This window comes from Melanotaenia boesemani, chromosome 16 (genome assembly GCF_017639745.1).
Source record: "Melanotaenia boesemani isolate fMelBoe1 chromosome 16, fMelBoe1.pri, whole genome shotgun sequence".
In the NCBI taxonomy this organism is placed as follows: Eukaryota; Metazoa; Chordata; class Actinopteri; order Atheriniformes; family Melanotaeniidae; genus Melanotaenia; species Melanotaenia boesemani.
Genome location: NC_055697.1, coordinates 13,204,595 through 13,224,730, shown reverse-complemented (window position 1 = coordinate 13,224,730; position 20,136 = coordinate 13,204,595). Strand labels below are relative to the sequence as shown.

General features: G+C 36.8%; 1 protein-coding gene across 4 annotated transcripts in view; it reads left to right on the top strand.

The window, feature by feature from the left end:
• Positions 1-19,866, top strand: part of khdrbs2 (KH domain containing, RNA binding, signal transduction associated 2) — a 75,473-nt gene extending 55,607 nt beyond the window's left edge. For 2 of the 4 annotated variants that reach the window (XM_042010576.1, XM_042010573.1), the window contains exons 7-13: positions 3,094-3,176; positions 3,755-3,813; positions 5,269-5,372; positions 8,440-8,490; positions 10,190-10,264; positions 11,171-11,249; positions 19,786-19,866. In XM_042010576.1, coding sequence (XP_041866510.1) covers positions 3,094-3,176; positions 3,755-3,813; positions 5,269-5,363 — 237 coding nt within the window. In that variant the 3' untranslated portion in view covers positions 5,364-5,372; positions 8,440-8,490; positions 10,190-10,264; positions 11,171-11,249; positions 19,786-19,866. Of the gene's footprint in view, positions 1-3,093; positions 3,177-3,754; positions 3,814-5,268; positions 5,925-7,974; positions 8,043-8,439; positions 8,491-10,189; positions 10,265-11,170; positions 11,250-19,785 lie in introns of those variants that run through there. The other 2 variants (XM_042010574.1, XM_042010575.1) reach the window with 2 other exon arrangements.
• Positions 19,867-20,136: the final 270 nt, after the last annotated feature.

The following is a 20,136-nucleotide window of genomic DNA, read 5'->3' as shown; positions in this document are numbered from 1 at the left end:
GACTGAAGTACCCTACTTTAAGCCATACACTCTACAAAGCTGAACTTTATAGAAGAGTGGCCAGAAAAAAAGGAAAAAGAAAAAGTAAATTGTGTGTTGTTAAAACCCAACATTTCTCAATATTCTCATTGCAACATGACAGAAACAGCATCTTGCTGATTTTTTTTTTTTTTTACTTTTTCAGTTTGTTTCACAATTTAAAATGTTTTTTACCTCGATGCTGTTGGACATGTTATGTTAATAAATTACAACAGCCATGACAAAAACATTTTAACATAGAATTGTAAGGTAAGAACACATAGAAAATGCCAAAGAGCTAAATCATTCGTTGAGACTAAAGCTAACTATAATGGTGGGTATACAAAGAAAAGAAAAGGCAAGTGTCTCAATAACATGTCATGTTTTAGGTGTTGTCTTAGTCTTATGATGTCAAAATGTGAAAAATATGATGAAGAAGGCAGTTTAAATTAGAGCTGATCAGTATAGCAAAATTTTAATTAGAAAAGAATTACTGCATTTGATTAGCCCTAAATAGCCCATTTTACTGTCATAAGGACTGTATCATGTTGTGTTTGTACATGTCCAGACACAGGACATGTCTACTGTCCGGTAGGACATACCTGCGATCCAAAGTTTTCACCATCTTGAAGCCGTCTTTCTCTACGGTATTTATATGAACCATATCCTTGACAAGGTGGAATGTGATAGCGTTAGTTATCTTGACCCACTGCTCGCTTTTTTTTCTCGTGCTCCCTTTAGCAAACGCGTCTTGAATGGACGTCTGACTGCTACTTGCAGATTTCACTGTGGATGGGGAGGATGCGAAGCTTAGCTTAAGACATTCTTGGTACTCTTAAAAGTGTTTTTACAGCTAAGGTGATGAAGATAATTGCAAGTGTTTCCACCGCCGGCTACCACTTTTGTTTGCTTGCCGGCTCTCATTCTCTGTTCAAAACTTTCCTTTTCACACGCTGTGGTGTTTGTTTACAGCAGTGAAATCGTTTTCCACTGAAACACTTTCCCACTACGCACGTTCCGGATGTTGCTTGGGCTATTCACCAGTATAGCAGTATATGAAAAATTAAACACCAGTTGTTGGTACGCACCGGTATACCACACAGGCCTAGTTTAAATACAAGCTTTAATTGAAGCAGAAAATTAGAGGTCAATTCATGGTTTAAACACATCTTTTTAAACCAAACACTTCTTTTTTGGTTAATCATCTTGTTAGAGAACCATGGTCAAAATAAATTCACTTGTAAAGGTACTTTTAAGTACATTCTGACATCCTAAAAAGCCCAATATCTCTAAATTCTTGTGAGTAGTGCCAGTGTTTCTTTCATTTTCACACACAGGTATTTAAATGTGTTGGCACGAGATAGATTGATAGAGTGTGTGTGGCAGGCCTTTGTCTGTAGTGCAATCTGTGGACACAGCACCACTTTTGTATTCATTAGATTAAAGTAATAGTTTGGAATTTTAAATGTTTTAAGAGATTTTCTATCAGAAATCCATATCGTTTTCTGAGTTTATGACAAGCTTATATATGATTTGATGATTATTTCTCTGGTGGACAAGTCAACCTGTGGCAGACGCTCTGTTGTGCACTTCAAAACTAACTCAGACTGAATGTGATCAGCATCGATCTTAACCATCTCCTTTGTAATTTGATGGTTTGGAGATTGCAGTGATAAGCCAGCAGCAAGCATTCAATTGCTCCAATGAATCACAATGCAAATGGTTTAAATCTTTTGGAGTATTTTGTGTATTGCAAACACATCATAACACTGTTGCCTTCAGTAGTTATCATTCTGTTGATATTTGAGTATTTGTTCCCTTTAAAGTTAAATTAAATAGAGTGGAACAACTATCTCATCTGTGCCCTCCATGTTGCCATTTTCCAAATCATTGCACAGATGGATCAGAGATTTCCATTCTGACGTGTACATCATTTACAGGACATCATAATATGGATATAATCAAGTTCTATGAATTGTAACTTCTGTTGGAAATGGTAAATTCACTGGCTGACAATGCATCAAATTCATCTTTCTTATCTTTAACGATACATTACCTTAACTCTAATACCCTCTGCCTTAACCAGTTGACAAAAGATAAATATAAAAGTTTACTAAGAACATGAAATTAGCTTTTTTCGCCTTTAGTGGTCCCTTCAGTCTTCCTCTCACCCAATCAAGTGAGAAAAATGTTTCCTCAGCTCATGAAAATAAGTGCAGTTATTGGATTGTAACTAAAAAAGGCTGATGAGGACATGAATGGCCAACATCAGGACAGTACAATAAGAAGGTTCTGTTATAAAATATATTTAGAATTTTAAAAAAAAGTAAAATAATTGTGAAAAGGGAAGTCAACCCCATTTCCGGTAGAAGTGACATTTATGTCTCCAAAAGAAAATAAAATAATGTAAAATAACCGACAACCCTGATATGATGCAAACTCTTGATGTTTAAAAAAAATACATGTTTTATGAGACATTTATGTGCTACAACAACCAAGTGCATATGACAGAATGAAATGATAAAGCATGTGTTATGAGGACACCACTGCAAAACAGTCATTTCTATGTTCTCATTAGCTGCACACTAACTAAGAGCAACATATTTCACCTGCCTACACCCGTGCAGACCTGGGAGGGGTTTGTTTAAAATGTTTCATGAGTTTACTGAAGTGTACACAAAGCTGCCAAAGTGTCTACATAATTGCACAGAGGGTTTACTGTCTGGCATGCTGTTCAGCCATGTTCATGTTACTAAACAAAACTGTAATTACTGGCTGCTTTTTGTACTTCTTTCCTGAGTTACTGCATATCAACCTTTAAGATTCATGTTGCAGTTAGAGCTTCAGAGGGTGTTCATTAGGTTCTACCAATGCGACATGTTCCACTAAAGCCGTAGTCAATAATCCCCAGTGGGTATTACAGACTCAAAGAAATAATTTTTATGAGGAAGCTTGCTTAAATTGGTTGTGTTGTTTTTCTTTTTCTTTTAGTTACTTTGTTTTTTACACTGTAACGCATAACAGAGCCGAGGAAAGATGTTAATATTGCCGGTTTCTGATGGTGTTCCCTCGCAGGGCTACGATGATGGATACGGTGGAGAATATGATGATGAGAGCTATGAAGCCTATGATGACAACTACAGCAGTCAGTCAAAGAGGTAGGAGTTAAAACACACACACACACACACACACACAACTGCTGGATGAATACAGTATGTACAAGGTCAAATGTCACCAGCTGCCATATGGAGTGATTGCTGATGTAGCTACATTTAAACACGATGTGACACAGCAATGCTAAACCACAAACTGGTCCTACCAACGAGCCTCTCCTGTCTATTAGAAACACATCAGTGAGCAACATGAGCAACAGACAGCAGGAAATCCTACATCCACTTTGATACTGTAAATACTCACCGGGGCGCCAAATACGTATTAATCTACTGATGAAAATAGTTCCAAACTAAGGCTTCATTTATATCTTTTTGAATAAAAGTTGCTAAAAAATTCACAGTGCCAATCCGTTGTGGAATCATTGAGTCATTGTGCAAAACATAGTCATTTCTAAAGGTGTGTGAGAAGGAACTATTAGGCCAGTGCAGATTGACACAGTGTAGATAAGAAGAAAAATTAAAAAATTGCTCAAAATTATTTTTATTACTTTGTTCAAAAAATTAACAGCAGCAGAAGCTTTTTTTCTAAGTTTTTTCTGATGTTTTTTCTCTTTTTTATTTAGCACTTCTGAATATTATGATTATGGACACGGAACCAGTGATGAATCCTACAACAACTATGGTAAGAGTTTTTATATTTTTTTCTCCTTTTTTTCCCTCAGGAGAACTTAATGAGAGATGATGATCCCTTATCAAAATCTGGCTTGTCTTCCTTTTCACATGCCATTGCTTCTTCTTTACAGACATTTAGGGTAGAGTGTTGTAATCTAAAGAGTACAACATAAAACCACTATTGTAACTGAAGAAATTAGTTGATTAGTCCACCCACAAAAGATATTTGGTGGCTTGATGGATAATTAATTGGTAAAGTCCAATACTGGGTAAAACGCCTACCAAGAACCTCACTTCTATAAAAAATTAAGACATAGGTCTTACAGCACACCTCACACTATTGAGAAAAGTCAAGTATTCTGGCATGTATGTCATCAGCACAGTTGTTTTTATAATTAATTTGTCAGCTGCATGTGTGATCCAACCTGCAACATTTTCCAGTAACAAAAAAGACAAAAGCAACAATAAAAAAATAAACCCTGTAGTAATTTACCTCTATTATTGCAGGTAATTACTCACATTCATGGACACAGATTAAGATTTTTGAAGGCCTGTTGATCATTAAGTCTTGGCTTCTGCTACTGTATTTATATTTAAAATGTGTTTACCAGCCAAAAGACAAAGAAAAACCCCTGTAGTTACAGCTCACTTCTAATCATCCTGACCCAGGAAGTCCCTCTTTCAAGCATCACCCTTCCTACTCCCTGGCTTCAAGCTGGATTTGACTAACACCATGAACATGCCAGTGGAAGCTCGTGAGGCTAACCACTGCCTGTTGTAAAGCTGTAGTATTTTGCGTTTTGGGTATCTCCCCAAGCCTTATTTCAGAGCCCTGTGTCTAACCTTTGCTATGTGCACATGAATCAGTGGGATGTATTTCCAAACTACTTTTTTTCTTATATCCATCACTGGTTTCCTAGCTACCATGTAAAAATCCTCAACTAGAAAAGTTTCATTTGAGAAAAAAGAAAAATAAAATCAACAGAAGTCAAGTTACAAGGTCTCATGGCAGCAGCTGTAAGCTAGTTGCCACTGCAGGTTTGCAGGCTCATTCATTTTCAACACAATGAAATGTGCACTGGGATGTTGAGGTCAGACCAAACCAAAACCAAAAGGGGCAATAATTTGATTTTCTGCTTCATAAAGACTCTCATATTTGGAAGCAGCGCAATGTGCCATGCAACAGAGGTGGCCATCTTTATAGAATTTGGCTCTAAGGAAAGACCCGCTGACAGTCTGATCGCAGTACTGGTCCAACAGAGGGCAAAGAGCTTATGAACTTAATTTCCTGTGAAGAAAAGCCCCCATAGTACATGCAATGTAATTTGCTCTCTTAAATTCCTTGTCTCTGTGAAATTGCATTGTGAGAAGATATAATACAATACCTGTGCTCACAGTTTGACTTTGTGATGTAACATTTTTTCACCACAGCCAATGCAGTAGCTCTTTTCAATGTGTTTTGCAGAGGAAGAGTGGACGGCCACCCAACCCAGTCTCAAAGCCCCTGCTTTACGACTGACAAGAGGGGGCTACAGAAAACACCCCTATGGCAGATACTGATGACTGAAGGTGCTCCAAATATGTGACCTCCAATGATATTTATAATTATTTTCAAAATTCTTCATAAAATGCTGTAACGTTTACTTTTATCTCATCCAATTCAGAAGTGTAGAAAAGAAACAAGAACAAAAAGCACACAAATCCTTATTGTATTTTCCTGATGTGTGGATTTACACAGGATTAAGTCCTCTTTTTTTAAACATAAGATAGTCATCTTAAACTAACTGCTATTTATATGACCACCTGGACAAACAATACTGGCCTTTTTTTTTTTAAGCGGTGTTGTACTGTATGTAGTACTTATGAGCAGCATTTCCATCTCAGTTTTTCACAAACTAAAAGCAATATTTCTAAAATTTTACAAAGTACAATTGCAGTTTGCAGATGTTTCCATTAAATAGTGTTTAGCACATGAAGCCCATTTATGTTGTCTTACGTACATAAATAGCAACGTCAATATCAATTTTTGTCAAACGTCGCAGTCCGCATACTTCCATGCGTCTTTTATGTTACCATGGTTGTAAAATAAATTCATCCACTAGTGGGCAGTACTGAGTTTAGAGTCTCCGATGTCAGTTTCAGACACCGGTTGGTGGCGGCAGTAATTTCAGCCGCCCAACACACCCTAAGCATTCCTATAGCCTATCTTATTCTTTTAAAGCTCATCCAATTTCTTATGTGTGATTCTAGGGGTAATGGAAACGCAGTTAGTGTTTTCCTTCAGTAGGCAGTAGTCTCATTAGTTTAAAAAAAATATTATTCTTTCCTGACAGTGGATCTAAAGCTAAAACACTATTCAGAACAGGACCACTAGATCAACAGAACAATTCTAACCTAAAAAAAAATGCTAGTGTTCAAACAACAGCTATAATAAGGATTTTTAACACTGTGTCACTAGGTTGTTTACACATTCTCAACTGCAGAATATCATTTAGCAATAAAGTCTGTGGTTCAATTAAAAAAAGTCCTGTTTGCTACATAGTGTGGTCATGTCATACAGGCCCAGTCCATATGACTCAGGCAGAAAGGATTACTTTCATGAAGTACTTATTACAACATCACTTAAAAAAAAAAAAAAACGAAAGAAAAGAAAAAGTCCCTTTAAAGATGTAAAAGTTGCTCAAGTTTTTAGTTTACTTTTTGCAAATTGCTTTTAACAGATCTTCTAAATGTTTCTCAATTTGTGTGTTACCTAAAATTATGTTGTATTAAATCAAGCAAAAGCTGCTCACTTAAAAAAAAAAACTTTTCTTACAAGATCTGTCTTTCTTATGTTTTCTTAAAGATTGATTTGTTTAATTTGGTCTGAATACTATAGACAAATACAGGGAATTTGGCCAATGAAAGCATGTGCGTCAAATAGAACAACAGGCTTCCTGCTAAGAGAAGCTGCATGTGGTATAAGTGTAAGTATTTGGCTAACAGGTCCCTCAGCTTGAACTTAATTTACAGTATAACAAAATCTTTGTGAGATCCAGTCTGATGTCAGGGTATAATTTTTCCTGTAAAATAAATCAATAATAAGTATTCTGCATTTACATTACATCTATATTTTACTTTCTTGATGATTTTCAATGATTACTTGACTTGTAAAACCTATTGCCATGGTAACACACCCTAGACAACCACACATCGCCTAGAGCACAAATAAAAAGCCAGACCCAATGAAATGCAACAAATTTAAGCCAATCCTAAATGAAGAACAGATGATCTGAATGTAGAGTCTAATTAAACTAAAGGTTTCTTACAAAAAACACAATATTTAATGTGAAGAAATCTAAATGACTCCACAAGTTTTCCCCATAACTGACTTTTTGATAAAAATGATAAACATTCACACTCGATAATATTGTGATTTAAATATCATCCAAAATGATGTGAGATTGTTGTTGTGCAAACGTTCTTTTCTTTCAATTGAAAGCAGTCACCAGTGCACATTGTGTAATTTATAATAAGTGCTCTGTTCTGTGTGTAATCTGTATTTGTACATAAAGCATTTAATAAAAACAACATAAACCTCAACAGTGTGGAAAACCTTCTAAATAACAGCCTATGGTGCGTTACATTGGATTTTTTTCTGCAACTTGTTTACAGCTCTTGTCTCTAAAAGTTCACGTCTGCTTTCAGGAAAAAGCGAACATGTTTCTTAAAAAAGATCCCTCAAATTAATCATTTTTAAATAGTCACCCATGAATATTTGATCACTATTAAGAAAGTACTAAACTTCTTTTCTCAATCCATTCCTTCAAGTTTTACATCATAAACAGAATTTTAATGACTGACAATGATATGGAGTTTAAAGAGGTAAGAAGTCCTCCTATATAATAATAATTCCTTACATGCTCAGCATTTGTCATTGGATGAGGAGGATCTAGATACTGGTGTTCGCCTTCTGGTAGTATATGATGATGCTGAGTGAAAAAAAAAGTACATACTCAGATGTTGTCTGCAACTTTATAATGTCTCTGCTAGCCTTTTTTTTTTTTTTTTTTTTTTTTTTTTGCATTTTTGTCATTTAACCTGAGAAATCTGTATTTGCTCTGCAATTTTCCGTGCTATTAATACCAAAGCTCAAGTCTATTCAGCGATTTGAATTCTCTTTTGTGATTAGCACACCTGCATCCCGACTGATTAAGAGTGTAGATCACAGGACTGAAAGGAGGACTAAACACTAAGCAGGTAACCCTAATGCTAATCCCAATTTAATAATTAAATGCTAATTTCCACTTTAAAAAAAGTAAACCTGCTCATTTTAAACCTAAAATAAATGCCCCTTACCATCCCTAAATAGATCCATAAGAGATTCAGCTAAACAGTAACATAAAATGGAATAAATTATAATAAAAGACTCTAAAATAATGTCAGCAAACTAAACATCACAAAAGTGATTTAAATAAATTTTTAATAAAACTGTCCTTTTACCCCCCCCGAATTGGTTTACTTTTTTCACAGTGATGGAATTTAACAACTGTGTGCTGTACATTATATTGCATGCAGCTTTTTAATCTAACTATGTTTGTGGGTGACGATTAGGATTGGTGCCTCTCTTGTAACATGTTTTTATTTTTCCCCTTAGAGAGTGAAACACTTTAGAGTGATTCGTTCAAGGCAGAGAGAAATACAAGAGGTGAGTGGATAGAGGAATACAGTCAGTCAGCAATCTCTGTATGCAAATGACAGTAAATTACACTGAAACCAGTCAGCAAAGACATCAAATACTCACCTTGAGTCACAGCTGTTAGTTTAAAGCAGGCTGAAAACTCCATGTTGATGGGAAAATGGGCACTTGATTTTTCAACCGTAGTTCACAAGCTATTATAAAAGAGCAGAAATGTTAACTTATGTTCTCTATATTCCCCTTTTTTATAAAAAGAAATGAAATACAATTCCCATCTTCCCGCACTGTTGCATAGGGTTTATCTTTAAAGTTCATTCACATCAGTTGCAAGTTCTCTGGTTTGTTTATGCAACTAAATAAGAGAGATAGAAAAATGTAAAGAAATCTTACTAAAATTGCATTGCAACTAAGGGTTATAAATAATGCGATTAGCACAGTACAGCAGGGTAATAACTGTGAGGCATTTGTATGCACTGTGGCTGGCTAGACTTTAATCAGAGAGCAGCATTAGGTGAGTAATAGATTACAGTACAGGTTCACCATAAAATGTTTGTAAGGGTACCTTACATAAAGAGATACCCAGCAGTTCTCTATGAGCGAACACATCTATCTCTACCGGCTGCAGGGGAAAGACAACAATGTCACAGACACTGGACAGATTGGTCAGACCAGTACCGGCAGATCAGAAACACACTATACTCACACTTCTTTGTTCCATCTTGATCAGCTATTGCATATTTCTTTTCTGCTGTTCAACCTCAATATATCTGTGTGCATTTTTTTTCCTACTTGGTGTTTTACTGCTCTGCAAACACAGTAAAAGTTGATAGTTATCAGATACCTGCTGTCCTATTCATAATTCATTCTCTTCTTGTTCCCTAGGAGCACTTCTTTTTTAAGATGTATGAAACTAATAACACCTAAAATTGCACATTTGTGCTGATAATGCACAGGTTTTTTAAGCTGTGGCATAAGCAGAAGTTTTTTTTGTTTTTTTTTTTGTCACTTTAAAAAATGTAATTGGAAGGCTGCAGTAAGTTGTGAATGCCATTTTGCAACATCCACAATTGTGTGATTGGTGGAAATCTTTGCAATCCCATACATTTGACGATCAAAAATTGAAAGTATTATAACAGCTAAGTGTAAAAGGTTAAGACTCAGCCAGCATCACAGCTGTACTCACATTAAACCAGATTATTCAAAACTTAAGACTTCCACTAGAAGGGCTTGCAAAAACGGCAGTACAGCAACAAGGTCACACAGTTATCTATGTGTTTTTGTCCAGTCCTCTCATAAAATTCAACCCTATACTTTTTAAGCTTACTGGCAAAATGCACTGAAGACAAACAGTGAGAGCCTGACAGCAAATATGGAAACAGACAAAAGATAAGTAAAAAAAAGTTCATAGTGAGCAATAATCAATAATATAAATTATCCTATATTTACAAATAAACCAAAATATATTGGTTTACACCTATTTTCTGTTTTTTTTCTCTAATATATGAACATAAAGGTTATATTTCATATATGATGGCCAAAATTGTTGATATATTGAGTTAAATTGTATCTAGAAAGACATCCCTGATGTATCTCAGCTATATTTTGACATACTGAATGTTCTCACTTCTCATCTCTGTCATTTGACTCCTAATGTTTGTACTGATTTTGCAGATTGTGATATTTGTACCTATGCTTTCTTTCAGGGCAGACGATACAGATCCCACTTTTAGACAGGACTGAAAATGACTTGCACTCACCTTTGGCTTCATTAGACATTAGCTCGGTATGTATTTATTGTTTTTTTTTTCTTTCTGTATAAGAAAAGTATACACAAGAGCTTCATGCAGCCTTGTGTAGGAGGAAAAGTACTGTTGTTCACTGTAAAACTATTGTGTCAGGTTAATCTGAAAGTAACCCAATGTCTTCAGTTCTGATTGCGATAGATCACATTCTCACTCAGAGTATCTTTCAAGGTTGTTTTCAGGTAATAGAAAAAGTATGCCACACTGCAACAATGAGCTCTTTATTCAATAAATATGGAGAAAACAACTTTGGGCATCCAGAGAGCATAGCAAATCAGCAGCATAGACTTGCAGATTTAGTGGATTTTTGTCATTTATATGGATCATTGTTTATCAAGTTCCAAAACTGCTGACATCAAAATGATAAATCAATAGCCATAATTAATATTTGTAAATTTCCTATTTCAAACTGCTTCAGGTCTCCTCTGTGACTTGTTTCCTAGAGCTCTCAGTTTTGTTGCACCTTTGAATTGGAAATGAAATCAGTGTGTCTGGAAACTGTGCATGCCAGAAGCATTCTCAGATCCATGATGAGCTCACTGCCAACTCCAAACCTGCCAGGATATGAAATCCCGCTGCCTGCCATGGATGTTGATGCATTTGTCATTCTCTAGCCACTGATGAAACTCCTTTAACATCCATATTACTACAGGGATTTAAAAGAAAAAAGATTCATCACCCTTTTTGTTTGTTTGTTTTGCATAAATGTATTTGCAGTTGCCTTTACATCTTTTTACTATCAATCCAAGATTCACAGTGATTCTTGTTCTTATGCAAAGACAACAACCCTATTAATGTACACATTAATCTATTTAGTTGATACTGCTATTTCATGTATCTGTTCCTGTGAAGAAGTAACCATAAACTCTATGTTAACTTGTGTTTAGTGTCTACAAAGATTGATCTGTACTTCAAGAGAGAGTCAACTGTAGAAAATGATGGTGAAAACTAAGAAATGACTGAGAGGTAAGAAGGCAATTCTGTCTAAAATCATGTACTTTGCTCTATAAGAATAACTTTTATTTGCTTATTTGCTTAACTCTCTTGGTGATGGTGGTATCTACAATGAATTATAAGCACATTCAGCATACACTATAATGCATCTATCACACCACATATGTTGTCATGTTGAGAACTTTAACAAAGATGACATGAAACACTGTTAATTTGACAGTGAGGTATAAAACACTATGAATAAATGCAAGTTAAATGCAAATAATGACACATGCATTTGGTTATAAATTCCCATAAAAGATGTTTGTTTGTACTGAAAATTCTTCATATCATCTAGTTTTACTGCTTTTATAAATATAAGAGCATTGCCGGAAACATCCAAATTGCATCATCCCTTTGATTGGAGTTCATAAAGTAATTAAAAAAAATTTTTTTTACAAGAGTCTTATTATTTTTGCCATCAGGTTACATTTTATATACTTAGACAAATTAAACATGAAAGCTGTTCTGCAATGTCATAAATGGATTTTTAAGGCAAAACACAAATACATTAAGGTAGCCAAATGATTTGTTTTTAAATTATTCAAAACTCATTAAAAAAAAAATTTTGGTGACAATGACCATAAGATTACCAAAAACAAAAAAAAGCAAAACAAATGAAGAGTTTTATCTTTTGATAAGCAGTTTTATTACATTTATTAAAAAGAAACAGACAAGTAGGTCAGCTTCAATTTTCTTTAAACAGAGCTGGCAGCTAGCTTAGCTTTTTACAAAGTTTTATTGCAAATTAACATTTCAGGCTGAGCAACGTTTGTTTAAAGTACAGTTTACAGGCATTTTCAGAATAATTTTCTACATGTTGCTGCTCAGGCAAAGGAGGAGATTTCTCACCAACAGAAGCTGACAATGGAATAGAGATTCACATCAAATTGAGACTGTGATCAATGTTGATGGGTTATTGCAGTGTAGACTACACAATGTCTCGTGATGTTTTGATATAGTTGTTTTTCATGCTATGTTCTTCAGACTTAACCCACAGTTTTTCTGTCTGCTCTTCAAACTACATGTTGTCATGAAATGACTCTGAAAGTGACAAAAGAAACAATACTCCTTCATGCCTGCAGTAGAGCATTTTCACAATTCACTTAGAATCATTAAGGATGCATGAGTGCTGTTGCCAAAAGTTTGACCAAATACTGAAGTCTGTGACATGTTGGTGACCTGCATGAAACACATAGCAACTGAAGCTTTTACTGGTGGCGAGTGGTGCCCACAGGTCAAACTAGATTGCTTGTGATCTGTGACTTCTGTTGGCAACCTTGAAAATAAGTCAGTGAAGACATAGTAGGTACTGAAAATTAACTTTGCACAATAAAAAATCTATCAGTGAGCTCCAGCTCTTTCTGCTATTTTGCAAATTGGAAATCGTTTAGCTGTGAAGCACCTGATACAGCCATTGCCTTTTTTGGAGGAATCGCAGATTACCTTGATTTCATTGTTTAATGTATCATAATTGATACATATAGCTTCTAGGACTTATTGCGTCACCATATGCTTAAAACCTTGCTCAATACCCTGTTTTTATACAGTCTGATACTTGTCTTCTGCAGTATATTTTGGTTTACAAACACTAAATCAGGGGTCTCCAACCTGTGGCTCCAGAGTAGCAAGTGGCTCTCTCGCCCTCCCACAATGGTTCTTAATACATGGCTAAAAATGCTAAAGAACTAACTTGTTTTTTTTTTAAATAAAGATATACTAACAATTGCAGGTTTTTAGTTTTTTGTTTGTTTGTTTTTTTTTTCATGAAATTATTGCATTGAATTTAAACAACATAACACTAAATGTACCAGTAATATGTTTTAAGTCTATTTTTCTTGTTATTAGGTTGAAAACTATGGTTTGTTTGTCTTTTTGTATATAATTTTCAACAAATAACTACATCCTACAGAAGAAAGTCTGTCCATCCTCTTTTTGCAAAAGTTTTGTTTTTCTTAAATTTAAAACCTAAAAATAGAAATAAAAATGTGGTTCTTCAAAAATGACAAATGTACTATAGTAGACATTTATCAAAAATTTTAAGTTGTCCTTATTCAAAAGGTGTCATAACATTTGTGGCTGTTAACTAGTTTTATTTAACTGAGCTGAGAGAAAAATGGCTCTTTGGATTGTAAAGCTTGCAGACCCCTGCACTAAACAAATAAAAAAAATGTAACCGCAGTTTTCTCTTTGAACAGCAATAGTTAAAATATTTATTAATATATATAAAATCAAATATTTATGACAAAGAAGGATGAAATGTTCAGGATTTACTAACTAAAAGGTAAAAAGTCAGCAGGATGAATTTAAAGCTGTGAAGCTGCTTCCTCTAAACATAGCAGGAACAATATGTGATGAATATCAGCATCAGGTGAACAGACAGAAAGCAGGGTTAGAATCTCACAGCTTCTAGATGGTGAGGAGAGAGAAATATTCACAATATGCACAATAACTTCCATCCATGCACCTTCAGTGGTTCATTATCCAGATTTCTTGCCCATAAATTCTCTAACTTTGCATTCTTAGCTTGACTGTTTAGATTAACCTCTTGTGCCTTCACCCTCCACTACACTTTACAGGTGTAACATCAGATCTGTAAATGTAACTGTAAACATGTGTGGTATCCATAGAAAGTCCAGAATCTCAGCTAACACCTCAGTTAAACCATTTCTACAACCATGAAACACAGTTAAGACAACAAACAATTAAAAGACCAGAGGGGTATTGCACAAAACCAAGATAAGGGATTAAGCTGGGATATGTTGGTTATCCTGGCTGAATTTAGCCCTAAGTCGGTTGCATGAAAGCAGCTCAAACTAATCCCGGCCAAGTTACTGTGGTGATTTATCCGCTGCAGCTAGCCTGCTCCAGACCAGGCTAACTGCCGGAAGATTAATCCTAGCGAGTCACCTGCATGTCCAACGTCAATTCTGTGGGGAATTAATGTGTTTTACAGCATGTCCATGGTCTTCTTAAGTATGGCGCGTCATTTTAATCATCCAGTATTAAAATATTACATATACAGTCACTGTACATTTAATCGAAATCTGTTCGTAATCGCAACAGCCTTTTTATATGGATTCGAGTTGCAGTATTATTACTCAGGCCAAGTGTTATATTGCTATGCTAATGAAGACTGCTCGTCAAATTGCTGTCAGAGGTTTTATAAATATGTGTTTTATTGCATTAATTGAGATTACAAAACACAGCGGATGAGGTTACAAAGGTGTATTCAAAGAAATCCGTGACGAGGGCAATGTAGAATATTCAGGTCCAACTCCCCTTCACCTGTTCCCTCTTCATAATGGCTTGCCCTTTTTCGGAGGATGTGCTGGACGAGGAAGCCCGCATCCTCAGAAGAGCCTTCAGACGTGAATGAGTCTTCAGGGACAGGTCAGATCCCCTGGCCTTTGGAGATGACTATGTCATTGAGAGATACAGATTTTCGGTTACTGGATTTCCAGGTCCAGTTTTTTGAGTGTCCGGTGTTTAATCTCAAGATCCAGCTCCAGTCCTTGGAGCTTGCTCTTTTTGAGTCAGCTTTTAACATCTGCCAGCTCTATCTCTCTCTCCAGGTGCCCTGAATAAAGCGTTCTGACAGTTTGTGAAGTCTGTAAAGGAAATGTCAATTAGCACAGCAGGATTTGTGCATAATGTAGATGTACTTTAGCCAATACTCACAATGTTACCAGGCCGCTTAGGAGACTGTGCAGCATCCGGGTCCTGCTACACATTTTCTATTAGCACCACATCACTGACTTCATATCCTTCATGGAATAAATAAGCAGGCCAATCCCATAAAATTGACATGCCTCAAGCCTTCTGGACTCCACTGACACAGTCTCCTCATCTGCAGACGTGCATTCTGCAGCTGCAGATGTGCCTTCCCCCTGCCGTATACATGCAGCGAGAGGACTCGGATTAAGATTTCACAGAACATATCAAGCCTGTGATTTCGAGACACTGTACTAACCGAATCATCTTCTGGTGGCTCCAAAAGTGTAATTGTGTTCCCAGACACTGCAAGGTTATCCAAAGTTAGACACTATATTATATTTGATTGTGTTCCATGTGCAGTAGAATTGCAGTACGTGATGTACCTTGTATGAAGCGGACAGTTTCTGTGGCTGGGACAGAGTCAGTTATTGTCCCTCCCTGGATCCCCTCCATCACTGGCCTCCCTTTATTTAAATGGAGTGCCAGTTCCTCTGCTGGAGTCACATCCTGGCTTGGTGGACCGCCCCCTGTGCCAGTTCTATAGGCTTTTTTTTAACTGCTACAATCATACAGACATTGAACATGTCAGCAGACACCTCATCTATTCACCTCATTTGTTCACGGTTATCTACTTTGGAGTCACTTACCAGCCTGCAAAATGTTCTTATATTTAATTTTTTCTTGCTGCCAGGTCCTTTTATGGCCAGACAGGTTTGTCCTTTATGAAGGACAGAAAGATAAAATAGATAAAAACGTTACATGAGGAAAATAGATTAAATGTCACATTGTGGATAATTGTTTGCATCTAATCGTTCTCTACATTTCCTGAGTAACATGCACCTGCTTGTCACTCTTAAAGTATACAACAGTTAGTGGATTTGAAAAGTATCTTTTAATTGTAGCCTAATTATGACAGTTCCAGTGGAGCACTGTTTATTAATTGTACAGTTTTGACTACTTACGCATTGAGCCGGTCGGCTATTGTCTGCCAGGCTCTCTCGCTTTCTTTACTTATGGCATTGGTATTGCCTTTTTTCCTTATAATATCCTTAACTTTGTCAGAGAACTCCGTCAGGAGCTGTTGTTCAGCGGCTGTGACGTAGGACGCGCGACTTTTATCCATTTCCCCATCGGTGATTCTGTGAGCGATCGCGAGGTCTGCTTCAGTATGCCGTGCACACGCACTTATCCCAACTATCTTCACCTGGCTTAACCTAGCCGCACCTTCTCATCCTGGCTCAGCAAACTTGCAATCAATTAAGCCAGGATAGGCCGCGCAAGCTAGGTCAAGCTGGGCTTGCTTAATTATCCTGGATTTCTTTATTCTGGTTTCGTGCAATACCCCTCAGGCAAACAAAGTCCGGAAAATATGTAAACACAAACACCCGACAGCATGAACACGGACAAACGACCCCTCTACTGAATGCTCACATCTCACAGATTCCAAACCTGTAAGTTTCATCTTGCTATGACCAAGATTTACCAAACCAGAGTCTTGCCTCAAAGAGGAAAACTACATTTAAAAAAAAAATGTTTCTTTTTCTTCTTCCATTCTTGCCAGACATAAAATGTCTTCATTTTCATAAACCTGCTCTCCTCTGATTATATTAGATCCACTGCTGCAGCAGGACGAGACATGGAGGAAGAGACATTGGACTGCAACCCTCTCCATGTGGTTTCTCTGTGTTCAGAGCCAGTGAACAAGAACTTTGAAAAAAATGTAAAAAAAAAAAAAAAAAAAAAAAAAAACTGTGTTAACAGGCCATAAAAAAAATTACGGTGTTAATTAATTAGTGCATTAACACGATAGCGTGCCCAGCCGTAACACACATACATATTAGGCATTAGGCACTTATTGTCAGTCACAAACTAGCTCTTCCCTACTATCCTGCTTGATTCTATGTTTCTACTGAATGGGACCATTGTGGGTAAAATTATTGTTCTTCAGAATGTAGAACAACTTTATGTTTACAAAGGGGACTAAACATCCAATACAACAAGACTTGGAAATATCAAAAACAACTATAAGTGTCACAAACCCAGAGATTGGACTCAATAAAATCAGTATTCCAGAGAAAGGCAAAAACTGGTTTATTGAACAATGAGAATATGCAATGGTGTTCTATCCGGTCTCACTTGGTCAGCTCTTCTGTGGGCGTATGAGAACAGGTGTTAGAAGGCAGGGAGTCTGTGGCAATGATGCAGGATAATATAGTTCCACGTACCAGGTGCTGTTGTGTAGTCGGTGAGAGCGAACTGGCAGGACCGGAAGATTCAGGAGGGAGTCCGCTGGAGTGGGTTGACAACTGCTGGATAGAGAAAAGGTTAGTGAGGGAATAACTGGCGGGGGTCAGGGACTCCAAACAACAGAAGCAGGTGCTTCTGAATATCTCCGTCGGGGCAGAGAAGATAAATCCGTGATCCAGAATCCAAATCCAAAAATCGGTCCAGAGGTCAGTAATCCAGGAATCCAATAATCAAACAAGACAGAGTTACCAGTCAGGGGGCAGGCAGAGACGGGAATCCAGGTCCAAAAACAAGGTCAACAATAGGCAGGCAGACAGGCAGAACAACGGCTGGATACGTGCAGGGAAGAACCAAGACGATCTGGCGGAGAGAAGCTGTCACAGGCAGGTATTTAAAGAGCGCCATACAGGTGAAGCGCATCAACAATCGGTGTGGGGAAAGAGGGTGCGTTCAGGGAAGCTGGGAAGTTCGATCCTTATCAGACGAACCATGACAATAAGGGCTTTCACACAGACACGGTTCTGGCTTTTGCACCGACTGCGTTCTTGTATCTCAGAACCTTGGTGCTTTCTGAAGAACTGGCCTACGTTTCACACCAGTTTAACCAGAATCAAAGTGGGAGGATTTTACTACACAGAAGTGTAATAAAAATATATTGCCGATTTTGTCCTGAAAGTTGATGGTTAAGTTTTCAGGCTTCATTACAACCTACGGTTTCCCCAAAAGCAAAATATATTCAGACGACGAGTGAATTTCGTGACATTTTAGGATTACAACATAAACTTCTATGAATCTGCTACTGAAATTTAAATTGGTTACCAAGCAACATAACAACACATTAATGGATTAGATTTATGTAGTGCTTTTTCAAGGCACTCAAAGCACTTTACATTGTATCCATTATTCATTCACTCCTTACTCATACCTGGTGATGGTAAGCTACTTGTGTAGCCACAGCTGCCCTGGGGCAGACTGACGGAAACATGGCTGCAAATCCACGCCTACGGCCTCTCCGACCATCACCAAACATTCATCCACATTCATTCACCAGCGATGCCAACACTGAACACAAGGAGGGTGAAGTGTCTTGCCCAAGGACACAATGACAAATGACTGAACGTTTCATTCTTAACTAATGATTCCAGTGTTTGATTAATCTAAATTAGCCTATCATTATTTATATGAAAGCAGACTTATTTTACAATAGACTTCTAAAACCTGCTAGCCGCTATGTGGCAGTGCAATATTGTAATATGACTCTAAACTCATGAAAACAGTCATGAATGCTGCATTGGATTCTGTAATAAGAGTTGCTGGTGGGCAGATTTTATTGTCTTTAGATAGAACTTTGCTGTTTACTTCCATCTGTGTGTAAAGCTAAGCTAACCAGCTACTGATTTTAGCTCCATATTTCTATACCAAGACAGCTGTGACAGTTGATTTTTAATCCTCTGTAAATCAAAACCAAGAAAGCAAATAAGCTTAAAACACTGAACTGTCAGTATTCCATTGCTGAGCTAATCCTACTTTGGAGTTGTTATCAGTGATTTAACCTCATACAGGAAAATAGTATAAATAAGTGTGATTGAAAATAGACCTTGCACAGCTTGAGCTGATACGAGCACATTCTGCAGTCATGTAATGATACCATCTGCCCATGGGTTCAAATTGGCAACGAGAGAGCGAAACATCCTCAGATGTGCAACACTTTTTACTCACCAATTCTGCCAAAAACTATGTGAACAAATAAATGATTGCTACCTACTTCCTGCTAAGTTTCCCCCCCCCACACATTTCTGCATTGATCTATTCTTAACAAAATAAAAAAAACAGCTCTAGGTAAGAATGAAGAGGCCTATCTCCCTGGATATTTATTTCAAGGACAAGCTGATTGTCTCTGGCTAAAAGCTGTGTCTCCATACTAGGATGTCACTGTAGATATGGGGTGCTTGCTGACAGATTATAACTGGGAGATTCATAAAGAGACAGTCAGTGGATTGAGGGGAGTTACCAAACTGCATTTGATGCACCCTCAGCCAAAATGCCAGACTCAGGGCTTAAACAGCAACACACCAAGGACAAGTGTCATATGTGACACTAATCAGAATCAGTTCACACAGAAAACCACATGCTTCACACATGAGTAGTGCCAAACATTAGCATATAGACCAAAAAAAATAGCTTTGACATTTGGGGAAATATGCTCATTTGCTGTCTTGTCCAGAAATAGATTTTAGGAACGATAAATTTTCAGGCTTGGATGTTAAATATGAAGCTCCATTCTTCAAATGCATCACACAAACAAGAAATTATATTTTAATTTGTTAGCTTCCCAGGTGCTGGTTTGCTGATTATTTTAACAGTGGACAGAGCTAAACAAGCTCCTTACTGTTGTATACTGTTTGTAAAATAAAAATACTAACTGTTCATGTGCAAATTTGAAACTATTCCAGAAAAAATGTGATTTTTTTTTTTTTTTTTTTTTTTTTTTTTTATTGTGTTTTTAAGTACATGTGTCCTCATCTCTGCTTTTTATCTTTTACAGGTATTCTGTGAAAACCATGGAAGGCCTTGTGAACAATAACATTTGTCATTTTTTCTAAAGGATGTGAATTTTCTACTTTTGACAAATAAAATATTTTCAAATAATGAAATGTGTTTATTATTTTCTCATATCAGCTAAAATCTGCTGAATGTAGTCCATGCTGTTTGCTGCTGGGAAGGCACATCTTGTAATTCAGATGAGTTGGTTTAATGTCTCCTCTGTTTAAGTTTTTTTTTAATGATTTTGGATTTTGTTTTTGCTAAAATCCAGCATCATAGTTTAGCTTTCCTGAGAGGTGTTGTCATCTGGCGGCTGTTTTTATTACCAATCTGACCACACCCCATGACTATT